Genomic DNA, 16429 nt, shown 5'->3' with positions numbered 1-16429 from the left:
ATTGTTTGAGCATGCACAGTTGTAATGGTCTTAGATGAATTCGAGCAAAAGGAACCACGTCCATTGCTGCAATCATTAATCCTATTACTTCCATGCACTGAGCTATGGAAGGCTGAGGAATAGATTGAAGAACTTGACAAGCGTTTAGAAGCTTTAACTTTCTGACCTCTGTGAGAAAAAAAAAATCTTCTACAGAATCTATTATTGTTCCTAGAAAAGGAACCCTTGTGGACGGGGACAGGGAACTCTTTTCTATGTTCACCTTCCACCCGTGAGACCTGAGAAAGGCTAAAACAATGTCTGTATGAGCCTTTGCTTTGGAAAGGGACGACGCTTGGATTAGAATGTTGTCTAGGTAAGGTGCTACAGAAATGCCCCTCGGCCTTAGAACCGCTAGAAGGGACCCTAGTACCTTTGTGAAAATTCTGGGAGCAGTGGCTAAACCGAATGGAAGAGCCACGAACTGGTAATGTTTGTCCAGAAAGGCGAACCTTAGGAACTGATGGTGATCTTTGTGGATCGGAATATGCAGGTACGCATCCTTTAAGTCCACGGTAGTCATATATTGACCCTCCTGGATTGTTGGTAAGATCGTCCGAATGGTTTCCATTTTGAATGATGGAACTCTGAGGAATTTGTTTAGGATTTTTAAATCCAGAATTGGCCTGAAAGTTCCCTCTTTTTTGGGAACTACAAACAGGTTTGAGTAAAAACCCAGACCTTGTTCCTCTGTTGGAACTGGGTGTATCACTCCCATCTTTAATAGGTCTCCTACGCAATGTAAGAAAGCCTGTCTCTTTATCTGGTCTGAAGATAAGCGAGACATGTGGAACCTTCCCCTTGGATACCCCTGAGAGACTATTTCTAGTGCCCAGGGATCCGGAACATCTCTTGCCCAAGCCTGAGCAAAGAGAGAAAGTCTGCCCCCTACTAGATCCGGTCCCGGATCGGGGGCTACCCCTTCATGCTGTCTTGGTAGCAGCAGCAGGCTTCTTGGCCTGTTTACCCTTGTTCCAGCCTTGCACAGGTTTCCATGCAGGTTTGGGCTGGGCAGCATTGCCCTCTTGTCTAGAGGCTGCAGAGTTAGAAGCCGGTCCGTTCCTGAAATTGCGAAAGGAACGAAAATTAGACTTGTTCTTAGCCTTGAAAGGTCTATCTTGTGGGAGGGCATGGCCCTTTCCCCCAGTGATGTCTGAAATAATCTCCTTCAATTCCGGCCCAAAAAGGGTCTTACCTTTGAAAGGAATATTAAGTAATTTAGTCTTGGACGACTCATCTGCCGACCAGGATTTTAGCCAAAGCGCCCTGCGCGCCACTATAGCAAAACCTGAGTTTTTCGCCGCTAATTTCGTTATTTGAAAAGCGGCATCCAATATAAAGGAATTAGCTAACTTAAGTGCGTGAATTCTGTCCATGACTTCATCATATGAAGTCTCCTTCTGGAGCGAGCTTTCTAATTTCTCGAACCAAAAAGACGCCGCTGAGGTGACAGTAATAATGCACGCAACTGGTTGAAGAAGGAGACCTTGCTGAACAAAAATCTTTTTAAGCAATCCTTCCAATTTTTTATCCATAGGATCTTTGAAAGCGCAACTGTCCTCTATAGGAATAGTTGTGCGCTTTGCTAACGTTGAAACTGCCCCCTCAACCTTAGGGACCGTCTGCCATGCGTCCCTTCTGGGGTCTACAATGGGGAACATTTTCTTAAATATAGGAGGTGGGACAAACGGTATACCCGGCTTCTCCCACTCCTTATTCACTATGTCCGCTACCCTCTTGGGTATCGGAAAAGCATCAGCGTGCACTGGGACCTCTAAGAATTTGTCCAATTTGCACAACTTCTCTGGGATTACCAAAGAATCACAATCATCCAGAGTAGCTAGTACCTCCTTAAGCAGGGCGCGGAGATGTTCTAGCTTAAATTTAAATGCTACTATATCAGGTTCTGCCTGTTGAGAAATTTTACCGGAGTCAGAAATTTCTCCCTCAGACAGCCCCTCCCTCACTGCCAATTCTGATTGATGTGAGGGTAAAATAGATAAGGTATCGTCAGCGTCTACTTGTTCATCCTTTTCTGTATTTAAAACTGAACAATCACGCTTTCTCTGAAATGCTGGCAGTTTGGATAAAAGATTTACTATAGAATTATCCACTACTGCTGTTAATTGCTGCATAGTAATAAGCATTGGCGCGCTAGATGTACTAGGTATCGCCTGCGCGGGCAAAACGGGTGTAGACACAGAAGGAGAGGATGTAGAACTATCCCCACTACCTTCATTAGAAGAATCATCTTGGGCAATTTTATTAAATGTGACAGAATTGTCCTTACTTTGATTGGACGCCATGGCACAATTATCACATACACTTAAAGGAGGGACCACCTTGGCCTCTATACACACAGAACATAAGCTATCTGATGGCACAGACATGTTAGGCAGATTTAGGCAGGCGATTAATGCAATAAAAACGATTTTAAACAAAACCGTTACTGTCTCTTTAAATAATAAAATGACACACTTTATTTCTGAATGTTCAAAAAACTATGAAGGCAATATCCGATCTTTATAAAATTTACACCCCAGTGTCTTAATGCTTTGAAAGTATTGCACACAAAATATGAAGTCTCTAGACCCTTAAATAAGCAAACCGGAGTTAATTGTTAAATTTACCAGTTTGAACCCACTACAGTCCCTGCTACAGCCTTTGCTACAGCTTTTACCTTCCTTAGGGGTTATTCACCACAGAAATAAGCCTTCCGGAGTCTGTTTCTTATCCACAGGACCCTCTCACATGAAGCTGCATGCACTGCCTTTGATATTAACTGCGCAACTGAGGCGCGAAAATAAGGCCTCCTCCCTCTGCATACTAGAGTGAAGGGGCCTTCCTGACTAGATTAGGCGTCTAAACCAATGCCAGGAATATTAAAACGTTCCCAAAGTGTATTTATGTTCATAAAACATTTGAAGTGCCATAAAAATGTGATATAAGTCAATCGATTTGGCCCACAACAGTGTCTACCAGTACAAAGCCCAAAAATAAGCCTGTAATCTGTTACTCAGTCTAAGAAAATGGCTTACCGGTCCCCTGAGGGAAAAACTGACAGTCTTCTAGCATTACCATGTGTTGTTAGAAAAGAGACTGGTCATACCTGGAGCAGATGAGTCTGCAAACTGTTACCCCCAACTGAAGTTCTCTGGTCTCAACAGTCCTGCGTGGTAACAGCAATGGATTTTAGTTACTTGTGCTAAAATCATATTCCTCTTTAACAGAAATCTTCATCACTTTCTGTTGTAGAGTAAATAGTACAAACCGGCACTATTTTAAAATAAACTCTTGATAGAAGAAATAAAAACTACAACTAAACACCACAAACTCTTTACCATCCCCGTGGAGATGCTACTTGTTCAGAGCGGCAAAGAGAATGACTGGGGGGCGGGGCCAGAGGAGGGGCTATATGGACAGCTTTTGCTGTGTGCCTCTTTGCCATTTCCTGTTAGGGAAGAGAATATTCCCACAAGTAAGGATGAAGCCGTGGACCGGACACACCTATGTAGGAGAAACGGCAGTTTTATTTTATGTGGGGTATATCCCTTCTCCCATAAAACTCCTCTTAAAACCGGCTAATCCAGGTCTAGTGATACACCATGCTGCCTACGGCCGAGACAACATGAAAATAGCTTATATATAATATACAAGTATAAAGATGACCGGATAGTATTTGAATGAGTATTCATTCTCCTACCCCAATAATTTATCCTAAGATATGCAATACCCTTTATGTGGATTTAAATATGACCAATTGCTGCTAATATTGGTGAAAGTACTTTAGATATTTTTAAAAGGGAAAAGAAAAGAAAAAAATAAGATAACGGAACTTTAGCCTTAGCTCCATCAAATTCTTTGGTCTGATGGGAGGTAAACAACTATGACATTTCCCAGGAGATTTTAGTCTCGTACTCAGAGAACCTTCGGAGGTCTCTAACCCTGTTTTAAATCCCCCATAGGTCAAGATTAGACTGTGTATATAGATTCAGAAGTGACTGTTATTGCCCATCAGCGGACCTAACCCCCTAGCACCCTAATTAAAGATTAAACAAAGACAGTATTAGGTAATACACTGTTTATAACAATGTGCTGTCAGAATCGTAGCCTTAGCTTTACCAAGTTCTCACATTTTCTTATGTCAAAGGTCCATGAGTGACCGCTTGAATCACTATCTTTCCTCCCCTGGTCAATTTAAACTTTCCTGAGCCCATGAGTGGCTCTACTCAGATAAGGAGGAAGCTACAGTTTATTTAAAATGAGGTTTCATTAATGTGCTTACTAAAGCGAATTAATTTTGAGTACGTTGTTCTTCAGATATGTCAGAAAATAGGCAATGAAACTGTTTTTTTAATGTGTATTTTGTCACCATAATGTACCAATTCCTGTTATGCCTTTACCTGATTTTGATTTTGGTTTCTTTTTCGTATTTTGTACTCGCTAAAAACCTCAATAAAAACTTAAAAAAAAATAAATAATAATAATAATAAAAAATATATATATGTGACCGCAAGGGGACGGAGGGGGCTCGCAATCAAGCGACAAATAAAAGGTAAAATTGTTTTGTATTTTCATTACATATTATAAAGCAAAAATTTCTATGTGAGTTAATGGGGACACATTTATCAAGTAATTTGGAAGAATGTACACCGAGTTTACCATCACTTTAAAAATCCATATAGCATCAAATGAGCAAAAAGTAAATGCATGAGGCATACGTACGTACTATCCCTATGCACAGTAAAAGCTACCACTAAATAACACTTAAATAACTTGATATGAAATCATATTGGGAGACCTAGTTTTAGGTTACAATAAACTCAGTGTTACCCGAGTCCTTGTGCGCTGGGATCTCAGTGGTCTGAGGTTTCTGATGAGTCTCCATCATGACGTTCTTGTATAGCTCCTTGTGTCCCTCTATATAATCCCACTCCTCCATAGAGAAATACACGGCAACGTCATCACACTTTATAGGCACCTGAAATATACACAACTCATTCAGTGCTGACACAGGGACTGGTTCTGTCACACACTTTATAGGCACCTGAAACACACACAGCTCATTCAGCACTGACACAGGGACTGGTTCTGTCACACACACTTTATAGGCACCTGAAACACAAACACACAACTCATTCAGCGCTGACACAGGGACTGGTTCTGTCACACACTTTATAGGCACCTGAAACACACACAACTCACTCAGCACTGACACAGGGACTGGTTCTGTCACACACTTTATAGGCACCTGAAACACACACAACTCATTCAGTGCTGACACAGGGACTGGTTCTGTCACACACTTTATAGGCACCTGAAACATACACACAACTCATTCAGCGCTGACACAGGGACTGGTTCTGTCACACACTTTATAGGCACCTGAAACACACACACAACTCATTCAACGCCGACACAGGGACTGGTTCTGTCACACACTTTATAGGCACCTGAAACACACACACAGCTCATTTAGCGCTGACACAGGGACTGGTTCTGTCACACACTTTATAGGCACCTGAAACACACACAGCTCATTCAGCACTGACACAGGGACTGGTTCTGTCACACACACTTTATAGGCACCTGAAACACAAACACACAACTCATTCAGTGCTGACACAGGGACTGGTACTGTCACACACTTTATAGGCACCTGAAACACACACAGCTCATTCAGCACTGACACAGGGACTGGTTCTGTCACACACACTTTATAGGCACCTGAAACACAAACACACAACTCATTCAGCGCTGACACAGGGACTGGTTCTGTCACACACTTTATAGGCACCTGAAACACACACAACTCACTCAGCACTGACACAGGGACTGGTTCTGTCACACACTTTATAGGCACCTGAAACACACACAACTCATTCAGTGCTGACACAGGGACTGGTTCTGTCACACACTTTATAGGCACCTGAAACATACACACAACTCATTCAGCGCTGACACAGGGACTGGTTCTGTCACACACTTTATAGGCACCTGAAACATACACACAACTCATTCAGCGCTGACACAGGGACTGGTTCTGTCACACACTTTATAGGCACCTGAAACACACACACAACTCATTCAACGCCGACACAGGGACTGGTTCTGTCACACACTTTATAGGCACCTGAAACACACACACAGCTCATTTAGCGCTGACACAGGGACTGGTTCTGTTACACAATTTATAGGCACCTGAAACACACACACAACTCATTCAGTGCTGACACAGGGACTGATTATGTCACACACTTTATAGGCACCTGAAACACACACACAGAACTCATTCAGCGCTGACACAGAGACTGGTTCTGTCACACACTTTATAGGCACCTGAAACACACACACAGAACTCATTCAGCGCTGACACAGGGACTGGTTCTGTCACACACTTTATAGGCACCTGAAACACACACACACAACTCATTCAGCGCTGACACAGGGACTGGTTCTGTCACACACTTTATAACCACCTGAAACACACACAACTCATTCAGTGCTGACACAGGGACTGGTTCTGTCACACACTTTATAGGCACCTGAAACTTGCACAACTCATTCAGCGCTGACACAGGGACTGGTTCTGTCACACACTTTATAGGCACCTGAAAGACACACACAATTCATTCAGCGCTGACACAGGGACTGGTTCTGTCACACACTTTATAGGCACCTGAAACACACACAACTCATTCAGTGCTGACACAGGGACTGGTTCAGTCACACACTTTATAGGCACTTGAAACACACACACACAACTCATTCAATGCAGACACAGGGACTGGTTCTGTCACACGCTTTATAGGCACCTGAAACACACACACACACACAACTCATTCAGTGCTGACACAGGGACTGGTTCTGTCACACACTTTATAAAGCACCTGAAACACACACAACTCATTCAGCGCTGACACAGGGACTGGTTCTGTCACACACTTTATAGGAACCTGAAACTCACACAACTCATTCAGCGCTGACACAGTGTCAGGGATTTTTTCCCTGATCTGTTAGCCATGTGCTGCTGGCAGCCATTTTACTCACCTCTCTTGCTGACTCTGGTGCATACTGTGTGATGCTGCTCATCTCCTGCACTTCCTTTTATGGCCAGACTAGTGTACATCATCTGTGTGAGACAGGATGCAGTCTCAGAATTGTGATGTCATCACTTATTATTTAAAGGGCCTCTGTTCAGTATGCTTTGCCCCTGCGTTGTCTCAGACCTGTTTGTGAGAGCTCCTGTATTTTACCTGGCTGTCTGACGTCCCTCCTGGTTCCTGATCCCTGGCTTGTTCCTGACTCTACTGTTTTCCTTGTTCCTGATTCCGGCTTGTCTGACTATTCGCTTTGGCTCCTGACTCGGCTCGTCTGACTACCAGTTCTGGTTTTGATTCCTGGCTTGTTATTTGACTTGTGGACTTTTTATTATTTTTTTGCTATTAATAAAGATGTGATTATTTTTGCACTTCTTGTCTCAGTCTGATTCCTGGCACCCTGACATTACGCAAGGGCCATGAATCCTGATGGTGCTAATAATCCACCTTTACCTGCCATAATTTCCAGGATGGATGAACAGGATCACCGCTTGGATCAATTTGCACTAGCCCTGCAAACCCTGCTGACTCGCACTGCACATTTGGACCAAAGTGTCCCGCAAGTTATGGCTGCTCCTGTTTCCGCTGCTGCACCTAGTCCTACAAGGAGCATGTCCGGTTCTGCACCTCTACCTCAGCGATATGGAGGCGATCCTAATCAGTGCAGAGGGTTTTTGAACCAGGTGGGCATTTACTTTGAGATGTTACCTCAGGCGTTTCCCTCTGACAGAGCTAAGGTGGGATTTCTCATCTTGTTACTCTCTTACACAGCTCTTGCCTGGGCTAATCCCTTGTGGGAGACTAATAAACCTATGATTTCAAATTACCCTGAATTTGTGGCCTCCTTTCGAAGGGTATTTGATGTTACGGCTCGCTCCTCCTCTGCTGCTAAACGACTCATGTCCATTCAGCAAGGTACAAGATCTGTGGCTCAGTATGCCATTGAGTTCCGTATGCTTGGCGCAGAGGTAGTTGGAACAATGAAGCCCTTGTTGCCGCCTTCTTTCATGGGCTCTCTGATGCGATTAAAGACGAAGTTGCTGCCAGAGATTTACCAGAAGATCTCGAGACATTGGTGTCTTTTTTTATCCTAATTGACATCAGACTAAGTGAGAGGCCCTCTTTTAAGGAGCGCTTGTGGAAGCCTCCTGTTCCATTGTCTCCTATGTGTTCTTTCCCACCCATGCCTCCCTCTCCTCCCATGCCTCCTGGTCCCGAGTCAACAGGTACTGCTGAGCCAATACAGTTGGGATTCACGCATCTCTCCGCGGCGGACAGGGCCTTTAGGAGGAGGGAGGGGCTCTGCCTCTATTGTGGGTTACAGGGCCACCTTTTGAAGACTTGTCCTACACGGCCGGGAAACGCTCACACCTAAGGTCCTGTCGGGGGCAGACCTTGGATGGTTTATCCTCGTCCCCAGAACCGCTAAAGGAGAAACCTTTGGTCAAGGTTGTCCTTTCCTGGGTGGACTCCTCCATAGTCACCCAGGCTCTTGTTGACTCCGGTGCTGCGGGCTATTTCATTGACAGTGCTTTTGTATCAAAGCACTCCATTCCTGTTTTGCCTCTGTCCGTTCCGCTTGCTATTGAGGCCATTGATGTCAGGCCCCTTCAGCCCGCATTTGTTACTCACGAAACTGCACCGTTATCCATGGCTGTTGTGGCTCTCCATTTTAAAACCCTCCAGTTCCAGGTGATAAACTCTCCGCATTTTCCACTTGTTCTGGTTTATCCCTGGCTCCAAATGCACAATCCCAGTCTCGACTGGCGCAGGTCCGAAATTTTGTCGTGGTCTCCGCAATGTATTTCCACTTGTCTTCGGAAACCAGTTAAAGTCTTGTGCACGTCTTCGGTATCTCAATTGCCAGAGGAGTACCGAGAGTTCCTAGACGTTTTTGACAAGGTGCTTGCCAGTACGTTGCCTCCTCACCGGTCTTACAATTGTGCCATAGACCTGCAACCCGGAGCCATTCCTCCTCGGGCCCGGGTTTACCCTCTGTCTGTTGCTGAGAATTGCCCTATGGAGGAGTATGTTGCTGACGCTCTGTCGCGTTGGATCATCCGCAAATCCTGCTCTCCTGCAGGGGCTGGCTTCTTCTTTGTGAAGAAAAAGGGTGGCAAGTTAAGACCATGCATCGATTATAGGGGTCTCAATCGTCTTACCATTAAGAATGCTTACCCTATTCCGCTCATTATGGAACTCTTTGACCGCCTCAAGGGAGCTACGGTCTTTACTAAACTTGATTTGAGAGGAGGGTACAATCTCGTTAGGATCAAGGAGGGCCACAAATGGAAAACAGCATTTAACACCAGAAGCAGGCATTATGAGTATCTTGTAATGCCCTTTGGCCTATGTAATGCTCCTGCTGTTTTCCAGGAATTAATGATGGCCTACGAGATATGTTGCAACAGTGTGTTGTGGTGTACTTAGACGACATCCTCATACACTCACCCACACTTGAGGCTCATCGTTCTGATGTTACACGGGTTCTTCAGAGACTACGTGAGAACGGCCTGTTTTGTAAACTCGAGAAATGTGAGTTCCATCAGACTCAAGTAACCTTCCTAGGTTATGTTATCTCTGTTGCAGGGTTCTTCATGGATTCTAACAAGTTATCTGCAGTTCTGCAGTGTCCTTGCCCAGTTGGTCTTCGGTCTATTCAACGTTTTTTGGGGTTCGCCAATTACTATAGAAAGTATATTAAAAACTTTTCTTCCTTGGTCAAACCTATCACAGACATGACCCGTAAAGAGAATGATCCACTCCATTGGTCACCTACTGCCATTAAGGCCTTTGATAGTCTTAAGACTGCCTTTGCTGCCGCTCCAGTTCTGGCTCATCCTAACCCTGTCCTGCCTTTCGTTCTTGAGGTCGATGCATCTGAGACTGGAGTAGGTTCCCTCTTGTCTCAACGTCCTAAGCCTGACGGTTCCTTGCATCCGTGTGGTTTCTTCTCTAAGAAATTGTCTCCAGCGGAGTGCAATTATGAAATTGGCGACAGGGAATTACTGGCCATAATTTTGGCACTCAAGGAATGGAGGCATCTTCTCGAAGGGTACTAGCGTGCCAGTGCTCATTCTTACTGACCACAAGAATTTAACTTATCTGAAGCAAAACGTTTGTCGCCCCGACAGGCCAGATGGGCACTATTTTTGTCTCGGTTTAATTATGTGGTCTCCTACCTGCCTGGTAGTATGAATGTTAGGGCTGATGCCCTCTCTCGATAATTTTCGCCTCTGTCCAAGGAGGAGTCTGTACCTACTCCAGTTATACCTCCTGACCATATTTTGGCTACCATACGTACTAATTTGACTTCTCCTTTGAGGAAGGAGATCCTGGCTGCACAAACCAATGCACCTCCTGAGAAACCTAGTGGTAAGTGTTTTGTTCCTGAAAATCTTCGAACTAAACTTTTGCACACTTACCACTATCTTAAAGCCGCAGGTCACCCAGGCAAGAACCAAATGATCTGGTCTGTCACTCGACAATTCTGGTGGCCAGCTCTTCGATCTGATGTTGCTGCGTATGTTGCCTCCTGCTCAGTTTGTGCAAAGAATAAGACTCCTCGACGTCTTCCTGTGGGTCTTCTTCAACCTATTGCTAATGGTGAGCGTCCATGGACACATCTTTCCATGGACTTCATTGTCAAGCTCCCTGTTTCCAATGGCAATACTGTTATCCTTATGGTGGTTGACCGTTTTTCTAAAATGTCACATTGCGTTCCCTTGAAGAAGTTGCCTACCGCTCAGGAGCTTGAGTCAATTTTTGCCCGGGAGGTCTTCTGTTTACATGGGTTACCCAAGAAGATTCGGACCGGTAGCCAGTTTGTCTCCAGATTTTGGCGTTCCTTTTGTGCTCAAATGGGCATCCAGCTTTCCTTCTCCTCGGCATATCACCCTCAATCTAATGGGGCTGCGGAATTGTCTAATCAAGCTCTGGAACATTTCCTCCGTTGCTATGTCTCAGATCACCACAATAATTGGTCTGAACTGTTACCTTGGGCAGAGTTTGCTCGTAATAGTGCTATTAATGCTTCCTCCAAGTTATCCCCGTTCATGGCGAATTATGGGTTTCAACCATCCTTGTTGCCCGATTCATTCATGTCTCAGGGTATTCCAGCTTTGGAGGAGCATCTCCGGCAACTCCGTTCCACGTGGGTGCAGATTCAGGATTAGCTTCATCGTTCTATGCAGTGCCAAAAGTTCCAGGCTGATCGTAGGCGTCTGCCCGCGCCTTCCTACCAGGTTGGTGAGAGAGTTTGGCTGTCCTCCTGCAACTTGAACCTTTGTGTGCCTTCTAATAAACTGGCTCCTTGTAATGTTGGTCCTTTTCGAATACTCCGACGGGTCAATCCTTGAAACCATTGGTTTGTAATCGGTTTACCACTGTGTTGCCTCGTCCCTGCCCTATCTTTGTTGACAACCATGAGGAGTATGAGGTCAGCAGCATTATTGACTCTCGTATGTCCAGGGGCCGCGTACAGTATTTGGTTCACTGGAAAGGCTACGGTCCAGAGGAGCGTTCATGGGTTCCCTCCTCTGATGTTCATGCTCCCGCCCTCCTCCGTGCCTTCCATGCCTGTTTTCCCAATAAGCCTTTTGTCCTCCCGCGGGGGAGGGGTCATTAAGGGGAGGGTACTGTCAGGGTTTTTTCCCTGATCTGTTTGCCATGTGCTGCTGGCAGCCATTTTACTCACCTCTCTTGCGGACTCTGGTGCATACTGTGTGATGCTGCTCATTTCCTGCACTTCCTTTTATGGCCAGACTGGTGTACAACATCCGTGTGAGACAGGATGCAGTCTCAGAATTGTGATGTCATCACTTATTATTTAAAGGGCCTCTGTTCAGTATGCTTTGCCCTTGCGTTGTCTCAGACCTGTTTATGAGAGCTACTGTGTATTACCTGTCTGTCTGACGTCCCTCCTGGTTCCTGATCCATGACTTGTTCCTGACTCTGCTGTTTTCCTTGTTCCCGATTCCGGCTCGTCTGACTATTAACTTTCGCTCCTGACTCGGCTTGTCTGACTACCAGTTCTGGTATTGATTCCTGGCTTGTTATTTGACTTGTAGACTTTATTATTTTTTGCTATTAATAAAGGTGCGATTATGTTTGCACTTCTTGTCTCAGTCTGATTCCTGGCACCCTGACACACAGGGACTGGTTCTGTCACACGCTTTATAGGCACCTGAAACACACACACACACACAACTCATTCAGTGCTGACACAGGGACTGGTTCTGTCACACTCTTTATAAGCACCTGAAACACACACAACTCATTCAGCGCTGACACAGGGACTGGTTCTGTCACACACTTTATAGGCACCTGAAACACACACAACTCATTCAACGCTGACACAGGGACTGGTTCTGTCACACACTTTATAGGCACCTGAAACACACACACACACAACTCATTCAGCGCTGACACAGGGACTGGTTCTGTCACAGGGACTGGTTCTGTCACACACTTTATAGGCACCTGAAACACACACAACTCATTCAGCGCTGACACAGGGACTGGTTCTGTCACACACTTTATAGGCACCTGAAACACACACAACTCATTCAGCGCTGACACAGGGACTGGTTCTGTCACACACTTTATAGGCACCTGAAACACACACAACTCATTCAGTGCTGACACAGGGACTGGTTCTGTCACACGCTTTATAGGCACCTGAAACACACACACACACAACTCATTCAGTGCTGACACAGGAACTGGTTCTGTCACACTCTTTATAAGCACCTGAAACACACACAACTCATTTAGCGCTGACACAGGGACTGGTTCTGTCACACACTTTATAGGCACCTGAAACACACACAGAACTCATTCACCACTGATACAGGGACTGGTTCTGTCACACACTTTATAGGCACCTGAAACACACACACACACAACTCATTCAGCGCTGACACAGGGACTGGTTCTGTCACAGGGACTGGTTCTGTCACACACTTTATAGGCACCTGAAACACACACAACTCATTTAGCGCTGACACAGGGACTGGTTCTGTCACACACTTTATAGGCACCTGAAACACACACAACTCATTCAGCGCTGACACAGGGACTGGTTCTGTCACACACTTTATAGGCACCTGAAACACACACAACTCATTCAGTGCTGACACAGGGACTGGTTCTGTCACACACTTTATAGGCACCTGAAACACACACAACTCATTCAGCGATGACACAGGGACTGGTTCTGTCACAGGGACTGGTTCTGTCACACACTTTATAGGCACCTGAAACACACACAACTCATTCAGCGCCGACACAGGGACTGTTTCTTTTAGAAATAAAAACCTAGCAAATGGGAAAAAGAGTTCCAAATCAAATGTTAAATAAAATGGAAATTTATAAATAAAACTCCCTCACCCACTTAAGAATTAATAATAGTAATAATATATTATGTGATGGGGATATTAATCTCAGCATTTCATGCTTCTACCAGTACACTGTATACACAAATATTTTTATTGCTTTTCACCCCTTCAAGAAAAAAAAAACCAGAAAAAAAAAACCATGACCCTTAATTTGAAAAGGTAGTAAACCCAATATACAGAACAAGCAAGGACATTTCAGGCTTCAATCAGTCTATTATAATTTTTTTTAATGCATGTAAATAAACACATATGTAAATAAACACATATGTAAATAAAACACCTCAGTAAATAAACAGATACAGACGGTCACAGGGACATTCAGCTGTTATTATGACATATTCAATCTCACCTCCCCTGTCAGCAGGTAAATGATCTGCAGGGTGTGGGTCAGTATTCTCTCTGTCGTCATCTTGTCCCCGGTCATGTGACTCGCTGTCAGTGAGTTAGTCACACGCTGCAAGAGGGAGACATGAATACATCACTGACCCCTCTCACATCACGTGTGTATATGTGCAGGTATTATTTATATATGACATATGTACATATGCTTATAGCCATTCTATACAATAGCACTTCCCCTTCTGCACTATGTGTTTATACCATATAAATACCAGTTTATATTTATTAGCCTAAGTCTGATATCACTACATAAGCTGCCTATTGCTGTGTATATGCTGTATTATCTACATATGACATATGTACATATGCTTATAGCCATTCTATACAATAGTACTTCCTCTTCTGCACTATGTGTTTATACCATATAAATACCAGTTTATCTTTATTAGCCTAAGTCTGACATCACTACATAAGCTGCCTATTACTGTGTATGTGCGGTATTATCTATATATGACATATGTACATATGCTTATGGCCATTCTATACAGTAGCACTTCCTCTTCTGCACTATGTGTTTATACCATATAAATACCAGTTTATCTTTATTAGCCTAAGCCTGACATCACTACATAAGCTGCCTATTGCTGTGTATGTGCGGTATTATCTATATATGACATATGTACATATGCTTATGGCTATTCTATACAGTAGCACTTCCGCTTCTGCACTATGTGTTTATACCATATAAATACCAGTTTATCTTTATTAGCCTAAGTCTGACATCACTACATAAGCTGCCTATTGCTGTGTATGTGCGGTATTATCTATATATGACATATGTACATATGCTTATGGCCATTCTATACAATAGCACTTCCTCTTCTGCACTATGTGTTTATACCATATAAATACCAGTTTATCTTTATTAGCCTAAGCCTGACATCACTACATAAGCTGCCTATTGCTGTGTATGTGCGGTATTATCTATATATGACATATGTACATATGCTTATGGCCATTCTATACAATAGCACTTCATCTTCTGCACTACGTGTTTATACCATATAAATACCGGTTTATCTTTATTAGCCTAAGTCTGACATCACTACATAAGCTGCCTATTGCTGTGTATGTGCGGTATTATCTATATATGACATATGTACATATGCTTATAGCCATTCTATACAGTAGCACTTCCTCTATGCACTATGTGTTTATACCATATAAATACCAGTTTACTCTTTATTAGCCTAAGCCTGAAATAACTACATAAGCTGCCTATTGCTGTGTATGGGGATAATGGAATAAATAACTAAACGGCTGCTGGGAAATAACGGTCTCCTTAGGTGAATTTCCCAGAACAACTCTACACTTTTGTATTTGCACAAACACCTTAAACACCGGCTCTTTCTTTACCTCTGAGCATCCGTCACCTCTTGTTGCTAAGCAACTAATACACATACAGTGCCCTCCACTTATATTGGCACCACTGGTAAATATGAGCAGAGAGGGCTGTGACAATTGTCTTTATTGGTTAACCTTTTGTTAAAAAAATACACAAAATTATTCTCCTCTCATGGATATCAAACAATTGCAAAAACAACACAGGTTTATCCAAAAAAAATAAAAAAAATTGTTTATATATGTGTGGCACAATTATTGGCACTGCTATGAATTCATACGAGAAAAATATATTTGAAGTATATTCCCATTGATATTTTAGTACACCTGGGTGACTAGAAACAAGAAATTGTTCAACCATGACTTCCTGTTTCACATGGGGTATAAATATGAGGTATCACATAGGCCAAATTCCCTTAGTCGTTCATCACAATGGGTAAGACCAAGGAATATACCGGTTATGTGCAGCAAAAGGTTGTTGTGCTTCACAAAATGGGAAGTGGCTATAAGAAAATAGCAAAAGCATTGAAAATGCCCATTTCCGCCAACAGGGCAATAGTTAAGAAGAAGTTCCAGACAACTGGAAATGTTATGAATCAACCTGGAAGAGGACGTATTTATATATTGTTTCAATGCACTGTGAAGAGGATGGTTTGAGTCACGAGTGGCCGAAATATCTCAAAGGATCACAGCTGGAGAATTGCAGTAGTTAGTTGCATTAGAAAGTCTCCAAAACTACAATCCGACATCACATACATCACCACAAGTTGTTTGGAAGGGTTTCAGGAAAAAAGCCTCTTCTCTCATCCAAAAACAAACTCAAGCGTCTTCAGTTTGCCAGACTCTACTGGAACTTCAGAAGGGATTGGGTTCCATGGTCAGTTGAAACCCCAATAGAGCTTTATGGCAATAAACACCAGAGAAAGTTTGGCGCACACAGAGTTAGCCATATGGAAAAGTACCTCATGCCCACGATTAAATATGGTGTTGGCTCTTTAATGTTTTGGGGCTGTTTTTCTGCCAGAGGACCTGGACATTTTGTTAGGATACATTGCATCATAGACTCTATCAAATATAAACAGATATTAAATGAACACCTGACTGCCTCTGCCAGAAAGCTTAAAATGGGCCGTGGTTGGATCTTCCAGCAGG

At 43.6% G+C, this 16429-nt stretch overlaps 1 protein-coding gene across 2 annotated transcripts in view; it reads right to left on the bottom strand.

Annotated features, from left to right (window-relative positions):
• Nucleotides 1-16429, bottom strand: part of LOC128666691 (gastrula zinc finger protein XlCGF57.1) — a 207797-nt gene that overhangs the window by 101665 nt on the left and 89703 nt on the right. For both annotated transcript variants that reach the window (XM_053721426.1, XM_053721427.1), the window contains exons 4-5: nucleotides 13887-13991; nucleotides 4873-5020 (exon numbers count right to left, since the gene is read on the bottom strand). In XM_053721426.1, coding sequence (XP_053577401.1) covers nucleotides 4873-5020; nucleotides 13887-13991 — 253 coding nt within the window. The remainder of the gene's footprint in view (nucleotides 1-4872; nucleotides 5021-13886; nucleotides 13992-16429) is intronic.

Source organism: Bombina bombina, chromosome 7 (assembly GCF_027579735.1).
Source record: "Bombina bombina isolate aBomBom1 chromosome 7, aBomBom1.pri, whole genome shotgun sequence".
Lineage (NCBI taxonomy): Eukaryota > Metazoa > Chordata > Amphibia > Anura > Bombinatoridae > Bombina > Bombina bombina.
Note: the sequence above shows the minus strand (reverse complement) of the source record. Positions and strands in the feature narration are given on the sequence as shown.